The sequence below is a fragment of the Borostomias antarcticus genome (assembly GCF_949987555.1).
Source record: "Borostomias antarcticus genome assembly, chromosome: 18".
Taxonomy (NCBI): Eukaryota; Metazoa; Chordata; class Actinopteri; order Stomiiformes; family Stomiidae; genus Borostomias; species Borostomias antarcticus.
In genome coordinates this window covers 10,281,152-10,292,048 of record NC_140251.1, presented here as the reverse complement: position 1 = coordinate 10,292,048, position 10,897 = coordinate 10,281,152, and the positions used below count along the sequence as shown (strand labels likewise).

Sequence of the window (10,897 nt, the reverse complement as noted above, 5' to 3'; positions counted from 1 at the left end):
TCAATAAAAGTAATTTAAGCCGCCTCTCTTGTTTGTCTTTCAATTACTCAAATACAGTATAAGGCGTTAAACTGTTATTATACTGTATTTGCATTGTAGATTCATTTGTTAATCAATTATTAATCAATTATTGGGTTAACAACACACACAGGAGAATGACATTGTTATTTAATTAAGTTAAAGATTTGATTGGTAGTTTATCAGTTGCTCCTCTCTGAACTGTTACTGCAGAGACAGACAGCAAGATGAACCACACCAGAGAGAGACATCAGGATGAACCACACCAGAGAGAGACAGCAGGATGAACCACACCAGAGAGAGACAGCAGGATGAACTACACCTGAATGCCATTCACAGCAGTGCTCATGTCACTGGAATAATACACTTTGCATGGGGCTCACTATTATCTTTCAACAGGTTATGCTGGTGCAGAGCTTCGTGGATATGGTGTGTATTTTTCTTTTAATGTACAATAGTCTTTTTTAATAGAAAACCCTCACTAGAACGGACAGAGAAGCCTTAGTTTTAATTGATGATTGCTGCTAGTATGGGTCAGGAATGTTTTAAATAGTCCGTTGAGGAGATCAGCAGCAGCAGCTCCAGCCTGATGACTTCTCCCATGCTGCTCTGCAGGTGTAACCGAGTGAAACGTGAGAGTAGCTGGTGAAACTCACTCCTCAGAAGGAGCGCTGAGTCGCTGACAGTCCCTCCTATTGGCGTAACTGCCAGTGCGTCCCGCTCCCAAGCGGGAAACCTGGGTTCTGATCCCACCCTGGGCGTGCCGAAACAGATGGGTTACAATGGTGCCGTGACCCGGATGTCCAGTGGTGTGGAGTGAGTTTTTAGGGGCGAGTGTAATCGAGTGAAACGTGGAGTAGCTGGTGAAACTCACTCCTCAGAAGGAGAGCTGACCCTTCAACAAGGACGTCCCTATCGGTACAACTGTAAGTGCGTCCGCCTCCCAAGCGGGGACCCGGGCATGTCGAAACAGATGGGTTACACAGGCAGCCGACCCGCTTCCAGAGTACCTGGGCTTCCAGACGCTACCTGAGCTTCCAGGACCCCCAGAACAAACTGCAGCCCAGCCTGAACACCCTCAACCAGGTCTTCCTGGTCCATTTAATCACTTCCTGCACGGAGAGAGACGTCCAGGACCGAATCATCACACTCAAGACCCAACAGCAAAGCGTGCTGCTGGGGGTGTACTGGCTCTGGACCCTCCCGGACACACAAGGTGGTCCAGTTCCCCGTGCGGACCAGGCAGCTGGCAGGGATCACCATCTTAGGGATCACCTGTCAACCCTGGACAGGGCCCGAGCGGCTCATCCACCCGATGACGCTGTGTTCTGGAACAGGAGAGCGGGGCTCCTGGGGCTGGTGTTCGGGCTGCCAGGGGTCCAGGTCCAGGAACATCAGAGGGGTGATGTTGAGCGGCCCTCTGGCCCGCCAGGACCGCAGTCTCTAGAACACGTCGACATTGAATTATAGATATCTGTAATTCATACTGTAGTTGTAGCCTAACTGAGTTACAGATAGTTATACATTTACTATGATCGAGGCCCTATACTCGACTTGTATGCGCCTACATTTGTCTGCGCATGCGTAGTAGTACTGTATTGATACTGTTGTAACAGAGTTCACTTTGTTCATAGCCTAGGCTACTTCAGAAACGGTAGGCTACTGAATTCAACACGAAGTCTAAACGAAGAGGTACCATGAATCCGCGGTAAGAGTGCGATTTTGCAAACCTGATTTAAAATGTAATTTGCCGGAATTTCCAAAATGTTTTAACATAACAAGAATTAGGCTACGCCTCGAAGAGAGTTGGGACTAGTGCACGTTAGGGGGTGCCTCTGACTGGGTTAAGTGTTTAGAAATTCCCAGCTTTGTCCCATTGACGTTGATTTAGATTTAGCTATTCCCCCAATAACCTACTGATCACATCATGTGTTCTCTGCAGGTTTTACTGCGGAGTCCTTGTCATTCTGCTGACAGTGGCTTCCCCCCCACTGGAGGCCTCAAGGTATGATAATTCCCCTTGTACAGTATGCTAGCTTTGCTCACATTCATCGTCATTATCTGTTGCCTGGAGCATCATGTTTTGTTCCTCTGGCATTGTAGACAGACAGTCAACCAGGAGCTCTCAAATCTGTTTAATGAGCTCTGGAAACTGGATGTGAACCGCATGTCACCTGGATCAGACTACAACATTTCTGTTCAGGTAGTGTCTACTCTCTGTTCATGTCCCACCTGGACATCCATCCATCCATCACCTATCACCAATCTATCTAAAATTGTCTCAGACTAGACACTCTTTGTGAGCAGTAGTGGAAATACATTTAGCTGTTCTGATGCGGATTCCAGTGATTAGTAGATGATGTTTGTGTCATCCAGGGCAAAGCTGGCTACATTGCCCATGGGAGTCACAATGCTAGGGACCATGCTTCCTTGCCTCTTTTCTCCGGCGTTGATGAGGAAAAACTGAAGACCATCACCACCTATGCTCGTGAGTGTCACAATAATGTTTCCCACCAGTAGAGGAAAGTTTGATAGATGATTTTTTTCTAATTTCTTGCATTCAGGTGTTAAAAACCAAAATATAATAATACAATATTAAGCATACAGTAAAACAACTGAATACAAATATATATAAAACAGAATTCACCAACCCGCTAGCCAATACAAACAGCTAACTCCGACCCTCCGCAGGATTCATTAAGCTGCTGGACAACTACGAGAGATCGACGGGCATGGCCGAGCGTGTCTCCACAGAGGAGCTGACGGAGAACAATGCCTTCCTGGACGCCATCTTAGAGACAGATGTCATGAAGGTAAACAGATGATGCAGTAGATGGTGTGTGCGTGTGTATGTGTGTGTGAGAGAGAGAGAGAGAGAGAGTGTGTGTTTGTGTATGCGTGTGTGTGTTGTTTTTCTTGGCTACGCTTGTCTTAGTGGACTCTGAGAAGCTGAAATCCAGAGGGAACTTTGTCTCTTACTTCCTGTCACATTTTGTTCAATACTGTTCATCTAAAGCATCTGTTCAGTCCTGTCTGTTTGCCTTGGCTGGGCCATCACTGGAGTGTCGGGTCGTAGAACACGTGTGTGGACACGCATGTCTGACAGAAAATACCTTTTGTAAATGCACACCTCTAAGACCATTTCATTAACACATTAGAAGCAGTCAAGCTTCAACATGTCCTCTATGTCTCCTCCCTGTCAGAACCTTGAGGCAGTGTATTTTGTTATGGTATCATGCCATCTGTTGGTCAATGTTATATCAACTCTCGACTCCATTCATCCTCAGGGGGCAATTGGTTTTGCAACAAGGGTAAAAAACAACAACAGGGAAATACATCAAACATAATAAAACAAACACAAAAGATGTTTGTGTGTGAGTTTGAGTGTGTGTTTTGTTTACAGCGCACCCACAGGTACCTGGTGGGGAAGGGCAAGTCCAGTTCTGCCCTCCAGACGTTTAAGAATCAGCTCAAACAGATCTGGTTCCGTCTCTACCACAGGGAGAGGAATGGAGGGTGAGCCGACGGCCAAGTCCTCAACCTCGACCCCCTATAGGGGTTCTGGAATCTGTTTCCCAATACTGGCATGGTTGCACCACAGTTCTTTGTCTTAGAAACGCATGAAGAAGTGAACTAAGACTGGTGATATGATGTCTGACAGGGCAGTAGAATATTTATGAGTGCTGTCTGGTCCTTGTGGTTTCAGCCATGATTTGTGTGTTAGACAGATGTGTTTGACGCCAGACTAATGCCTTTGACAGTGAGGACTCCTGTGGGTTTGAGCATGTGTTTGTGGGAGAGACCAAGCATGGCACAGAGATCTTTGGCTTCCACAACTGGGTCCAGTTCTACCTTCAGGAGAAGAGCATGAACCTGGACTATAAGGGATACACAGCCAGCACCCGTGACATAGTAAGAACAGATCAGCTTGTGTCTGCCGTTTTTGTTTAGATTAATACATTTACAATCCTTTTGCATTATAATAATACTATGATCACTTCCATATCTTCTTCAAAATTTTTCTTCATCTCTGTCTTGTTCTCTCTCTGTCTCTTTCTCTCTCTATCCCTGTGTCTCCCTCTTTTTCTCTCTCTCTCTCTCTCTCTCTCTCCCTCTCTCACCCCTCCACAGCCTGACCACGATGACCATGTCCTGAGCATGCAGTTCAGTTGGCACGGCCTGGTGAAGCCCGTGGGCGGAGCCTTCATGGGCGCCAGCCCGGAGTTTGAGATGGCCCTGTACACCATCGTCTTCCTGATGGACACGGGGAGGCGAACCTTTGTGTTGGTCAACATTGACGCATGCCAGCTGGAGGTGGTGGTGGTCAGGCATGGGCGCTCGCTGGGCACAGCGTACCCCAAACTCCTCAGCAGCAACCGCAGGCATCTGTAGAGGGAGGCCCCACAGTCACAAATCACATCAAACTTTATTTGTATAGTGCACCTCATACACAGAGGTAACACAATGCGCTTTACAGAGAACAATGGGGGGGGGGGCATAGGTGCTACTCCTACATATTCCAGAGGGAAGCAAAAAAACAGTTTCCCCCGGGGGCCAGAAAAGTGAGATGTACTGTAAAAATCCTTCCCTGACCTCTCACACTAATGCACACTAACACACACCGACACACACTAAGCACATACCTGCTCACTACAAAAAGTAGTAAAGTCTCACTATCCCTATGCTTTATAGTTTTTTTTTATGGTAGTTGTCAGTGATGCTGTTACAGTATAAACCTGGCTGATGTAAACCTGATGTGCCATTTAGACTTAATAAAAACATTCATTACAAAGTATTTCATTGGTTCTCAAGCCAATCCTTGCATTCATTCTGTGTTATTTGCATTAATTTAAAATACAAACTACAATATGTTCATTTCATTTTAGTTTTTAGGTGCTTCAATTTTCCCTTTTATCCATAAACTGATCCCTTGATGCGCGGAACTAATTTCTTGCTCAGCACGGAATGTTTATACCGTGACACACCAAAGCTCACATGCTGAAGTGAGCCCTGTTAGATAAAATATGAAGTAATGACTGTACAGGACTGCACGTTTTCACTAAAATAATAAAGAAAGCAATGGAATTACTTGGAGACGAGTTTGGGGACATGAGCCCCCAACAGCTCGCGGCTCCTGTCAACACGGTGGAGGTAAGTGAAGTTAGTAACTTAGTTTATCCTAGCTTAGCTGTGCTTAGACACAGCACGATAATGAACAGAGAACAACAAACCCTAGTATTTAATATATATATATTGATACATCACTAGCCATCTACTTCAGTCTTTATACTAGTATATTAGCAACCGTATCGGTAATATCAACGTAATGCTACTTAGTTTGCTTGTCAGCTAGCTGGCTACCAGTACAGTCAACGCCAGTAGCCAGGCCGTCTAGTGGGAAAGTGTAAATCTGGACTGCACTTATATAGCGCTTTTCCACCTTACCGGCACTCAAAGCGCTTTACAATGACCTCTCATTCACCCATTCACACACACATTCACACACCAATGGCGGTAGCTGCCATGCAAGGTGCTAACCTGCTCATTGGGAGCAATTTTGGGTTAGGTGTCTTGCTCAAGAACACTTCAACATGTGGACAGTTGGAGCTGGGATTCGAACCACTGACCCTTCGATCATTGAATGACCTGCTCTACCAACTGAGCTACAGCCACCCGAAAAAGCTCTTGCTACTGGAACAGATAGCCTCGACCAAAACAGTGAACGTGTGATGTTATTTCTTGGGTTGATCATCGTATGCTTGCTTTGCTAACAGGAAAAATGGAAGCTATTGCCAGCCTTCTTGAAGGTAAGCCATGAATTGGTGGATGTCCTAGCTGTATGCCACTCTGTCTATGGATGGCCCTCCGTCATCCTCCTCTCCTTCGTTCAAATAAATGATCTGTCATTTACAGGTGAAAGGTCTGGTGAAACAGCATATCGATTCCTTCAACTATTTCATCAATGTGGAGGTAAGTCAGTTTGAGTGATGATACATTTTTCTTAACCTGACTTCATAAAGTATATTTGATTTACTGCGCAGTAGAACAGACCTGGTTCTCTTCTATCTGACGGGAAAGAGCTCTGTCTCCACTGTGTTAGAACCTTGTGTGCTACGTGGTTCTGTTGTGATTGTGAATGCAATGCAACCATTCATTCTCCCACCCTGCAGATAAAGAAGATCATGAAAGCCAATGAAAAGATCACAAGTGATGCTGATCCAATGTGGTATCTAAAGTAAGCAGGCAATCCTCTCTTTCAGCAACTACCCACCATAGCCATTGTCCTGCTTCATATGCTTGTCTGTATGGTTACTAGTTGCAGAAACACACGCTACACTTCTGATTTCCAGATACCTGAACATCTATGTTGGAATGCCTGATGTTGAGGAGAGTTTCAATGTAACCAGGCCTGTGTCTCCACATGAGGTGAGTTACTTCAGCTGCCCCAAACCTTGAACTCTAACCTCTAATCCAAACCCTCTCTGGGAGGATTGATGCTAAAGCCTATCAACTCTCATCCCATAAGCATATGCATCTTCAGGGTCAATCTAAACAGTCCCAAGTGTGAGGTTGAAATAAGACTTCATGAGAAATGTCAGCAGACAAACAATCAATTGCAACAGTGAGGTCAGGTTGCAATGGTATGCTACTGTACATGACCTCTGACCCCCCCCCCCCCCCCCCCCCCAGTGTCGTCTAAGGGACATGACGTACTCGGCGCCCATCACTGTGGACATCGAGTACACCCGGGGCAGTCAGAGAATCATCCGTAACGCCCTGCCCATCGGACGGTACGGTACCTACAATCCTACCCTTCTCAGAGATAGATTTGTAGCCCGTAGATCTCGTACCAGGTCAGAGGTTTGTGGTTGTGCAACAACGGCAGCGGACAACCTAGAAAGACAACAAGGCTCATTGTCAGATAAGCTATGTTAGTAAACACAGCCAGGGCTGCGTGCTGCTGAAGTGCTGTCCTTGTTCACTGGTTCACCCCAACTGAGAGAGTCGCTGGCTGATGATGCTGATTGAACTGTGTTTTTACCCAGAATGCCCATCATGCTGCGTAGCTCCAACTGTGTCCTCACGGGGAAGACCCCCATGGAGTTCGCGAAGCTCAACGAGTGTCCTCTGGACCCAGGTACTCACACAACACCTGGTCACCTACATCTGTTTAGTATCCTTAACTCCCTGGACCCAGGTACTGCACCCAACACCTGGTCACCTAGATATATGTTTATGGACCCCATAGTACCTGGTGTTGTAGGCATTGTAGGAGCCACCTAAGCACAAAGGATGGCCCAGTACTGTGGTGTTTAAGAACTTGGGGTTGAAAGTGAGTCGGTTCCCCTGGCATGTTTCGTAGTCCTCAGAGTCACGTCCCCTCTTCCCTCCTCATCCTCAGGGGGCTACTTCATTGTGAAAGGTCAGGAGAAGGTCATCCTGATCCAGGAACAGCTGTCTAAGAACCGCATCATCGTGGAACAGGACAGGAAAGGAGCAGTCGGAGCCTCGGTTACCAGGTGCTGTCACTCAAACCTACAGTCGTCCTGTCAGACTGTGTTTCTATCAGCCAGTCTAACTACAACAACAACAGTCTGCTCTTAATAATATCACACCTGGGGCCTCATTTATCATTGTGGATACACCCTTTTTCATTTACACCTGATTTTTGTACTTGCTTTTCTCCTCAAAAAATGTGATGTATCATGCCAAAACTTGATGGGAAATATTGTGAGATATATACACAATATTTCCCATCGAGTTTTGTCATGATACATCACATTATTTGAGGAGAAAAGCAAGTACAAAAATCAGGTGTAAATGAAAAAGGGTGGATCCACAATGATAAATGTGGCCCCTGCTTTCTTTCAAGCAGTCCTAAACGGTGTATTATTCACACAGTTGTGTTACTCTCTCACAGCTCCACCCATGAGAAAAAGAGCAGGACCAACATGATAGTCAAGCAGGGGAGGTTCTACCTGAGACACAACACCCTGTCAGAGGACGCCCCCATCGCCATTATATTCAAGGTAAACATCCCGTTCATCTGCATGAGCAGACAAGATCACAGAAAACGCTTGTCCAGCAGGGGGTGCTGTAGGACTTGAAAATAACGTTTTGTCTATAAAGTTAGGTGAATGTTTCCACTTTCTCTGTCTAACATGACTTGGATTAATTCATTCATTCATTACCACACTATTTCTCTCTTGAATGAGTTAATTACCACATACTTTCCTAATAACATGTCTTGAAAGTTCCCATACTTTCCTGTTTTGTTTTGATTACACAATCAAATATTTATATACTCATTTGATATCTTTGGGCCAGTCACAAAGTCGTCCAACTGTAGCTTCGCTTTCATCATTGGCTGTTTATAAATGAGATGTCTTCATCGCTCCCCATTTACCCCAAGGCCCACATTACACTGACCACGGCCAGGCCTCTCCAGACACGTTCAGGGACAGCAGGAGTCTGAGGCAGTCTCGACACCACCAGGGTACACTGCATTTGCCTGGCTGAGGTGTTTAATTTGCTCTTGTGCATGCTGGGTGAATTGATCTTAGCCCTCTCTAGCCCAATCACGGCCTGTTTCAACTGCTGCCGTCTGTCAAGCAGTATCACAGTCTCAAGGCCCGGAAATGCAGGCGCCGGGGCAGGTATTTCCACCAGGCAACCAGGCTCTTGAACAATGGATACTAACGTGCACACACAAACACACGGCAACAAGCAAACAATGCACATTTACACGGTTCACACACCATTTGTATTGTATTGTATTGTATTGTACAGTTTTTATTATTCTTTGTATTATTATTCTGTTGTTGCTGCAAGGTTGAGGAGCCTCTCCTACTTGTCTAATGGATGTAACAATAATATTGAATCAGTGTTCTGCAGCACTGCCAAACAGCCTGGTCCCCAGATGCATTGTGGGCCAGCCATCTCTGTTCCCACTGCTCCATATTAGCATAAGCAAATGTCAGAGTACCTAGTGAACCCCAGCTCACCTCTCCTCCTCCCTCCCCCCCTCCGTCCCTTATAGGTCTCTCTCTGTTACCTTAAACGTTACCATTTCAAACACCTCCATGCCCCTCCTGCTTCGCCACCACTGTTTCATCCCTCTGTCCAGTCAGCTATAAGTCCAGAATATGATGTCCTCTCCTGGCTAACCCCCCCCCCCCCCCCCCCTGACGCAGGCCATGGGAGTGGAGAGTGACCAGGAGATAGTGCAGATGATCGGGACCGAGGAGCACGTCGTGGCTAACTTCTCGCCTAGCCTGGAGGAGTGCCAGAAGGCCCAGATCTTTACCCAGACTCAGGTACTGGTTAGGCTTTAAGTACCCGCCTCTGCCCCACCTCTCTCTACCCCACCCCTCTCTACCCCACCCCTCTCTACCCCACCTCTCTCTACCCCACCCCTCTCTACCCCACCGCTCTCTACCCCACCCCTCTCTACCCCACCTCTCTCTAAACCACCCCTCTCTACCCCACCCCTCTCTACCCCACCCCTCTCTACCCCACCGCTCTCTACCCCACCCCTCTCTACCCCACCTCTCTCTAAACCACCCCTCTCTACCGCACCTCTCTCTACCCCACCCCTCTCTACCCCACCTCTCTCTGCCCCACCTCTCTCTACCCCACCTCTCTCTACCCCACCCCTCTCTACCCCACCTCTCTCTACCCCACCTCTCTCTACCCCACCTCTCTCTACCCCACCCCTCTCTACCCCACCCCTCTCTGCCCCACCCCTCTCTGCCCCACCCCTCTCTACCCCACCTCTCTCTACCCCACCTCTCTCTACCCCACCCCTCTCTACCCCACCCCTCTCTGCCCCACCACTCTCTACCCCACCTCTCTCTACCCCACCTCTCTCTACCCCACCTCTCTCTACCCAACCCCTCTCTACCCCACCTCACTCTACCCCACCTCTCTCTACCCCACCCCTCTCTACCCCACCTCTCTCTACCCCACCTCTCTCTACCCCACCTCTCTCTACCCCACCGCTCTCTACCCCACCTCTCTCTACCCCACCCCTCTCTACCCCACCTCTCTCTACCCCACCTCTCTCTACCCCACCCCTCTCTACCCCACCCCTCTCTACCCCACCCCTCTCTACCCCACCGCTCTCTACCCCACCTCTCTCTAAACCACCCCTCTCTACCCCACCCCTCTCTACCCCACCTCTCTCTAAACCACCCCTCTACCCCACTTCTTTCTACCACACCTCTTTCTACCTCACCTCTCTCTACCCCACCTCTCTCTACCCCACCCCTCTCTGCCTGACTGGGCTTCAGAAGGGTGAGGATCAGGGCCTGGACCACTACCACGGTCAGAGGACCGGGGACCTCGCCTCCTGATGATCTAATCCTCATGAAGTCATGAATAGGCCAACATGTCTCTTCTCAATGGCCCTGAATAGAGCCCCTTAGTTAGTAGGTGGGACCAGCAACGTATTGACGAGAGCCATATTTGCAACCTAGCAACCGCTGTTTCTGCAACTGTTTCTTCAGCTCTAACTGCATGATGGTATGTTTCTGTGAGACGCCTTTTCAGTATCATCCTCGTTATGTCTTTAATATTTGGCCTATCAGAAATGCAGAGTTAAAAAAGAGGTATCAGACACTACATTATTCGAAAATGTGAATGATCCATCTTTTTCTAGCTGAGACGTTTGTTTGCTTCCAGCTGAGACATGTAACGGTCCTAGCTGCAGTGAGTAGTCAAGTTGGTAGTGTGTGATCTGAGTTGCTGGTTCGGTGCTGCAGCCTGCAGGGTGGGTGGTCTGACTGGCCTTCCACCTCCACTTATATCTGGCCCTGTCTCAGGTGTGTGTCTGTGTGTCTGTGTGTCTGTGTGTGTGTGTGTGTGTGTGTGTGTGTGT

General features: G+C 47.7%; 2 protein-coding genes across 2 annotated transcripts in view; both read left to right on the top strand.

Moving 5' to 3' along the window:
* The first annotated feature begins 1,619 nt into the window (after window positions 1-1,619).
* endouc (endonuclease, polyU-specific C) lies at window positions 1,620-4,813 on the top strand. The gene is made up of 8 exons (XM_084453243.1): window positions 1,620-1,726; window positions 1,961-2,023; window positions 2,122-2,221; window positions 2,395-2,506; window positions 2,710-2,831; window positions 3,422-3,534; window positions 3,780-3,930; window positions 4,150-4,813. Exons 1-8 carry the CDS (start codon window positions 1,716-1,718, stop codon window positions 4,408-4,410), a joined length of 933 nt encoding a protein of 310 aa, XP_084309369.1. The 5' UTR covers window positions 1,620-1,715; the 3' UTR covers window positions 4,411-4,813.
* Window positions 4,814-5,024: 211 nt separating this feature from the next.
* The window catches only part of polr3b (polymerase (RNA) III (DNA directed) polypeptide B), a 29,031-nt gene continuing 23,158 nt past the window's right edge, over window positions 5,025-10,897 (top strand). The window contains exons 1-10 of the mRNA XM_084452605.1: window positions 5,025-5,169; window positions 5,793-5,825; window positions 5,932-5,988; window positions 6,189-6,253; window positions 6,369-6,444; window positions 6,709-6,809; window positions 7,065-7,156; window positions 7,421-7,538; window positions 7,940-8,048; window positions 9,213-9,335. Of these exons, the coding sequence (XP_084308731.1) occupies window positions 5,098-5,169; window positions 5,793-5,825; window positions 5,932-5,988; window positions 6,189-6,253; window positions 6,369-6,444; window positions 6,709-6,809; window positions 7,065-7,156; window positions 7,421-7,538; window positions 7,940-8,048; window positions 9,213-9,335 (846 nt within the window). The 5' untranslated portion in view covers window positions 5,025-5,097. The remainder of the gene's footprint in view (window positions 5,170-5,792; window positions 5,826-5,931; window positions 5,989-6,188; window positions 6,254-6,368; window positions 6,445-6,708; window positions 6,810-7,064; window positions 7,157-7,420; window positions 7,539-7,939; window positions 8,049-9,212; window positions 9,336-10,897) is intronic.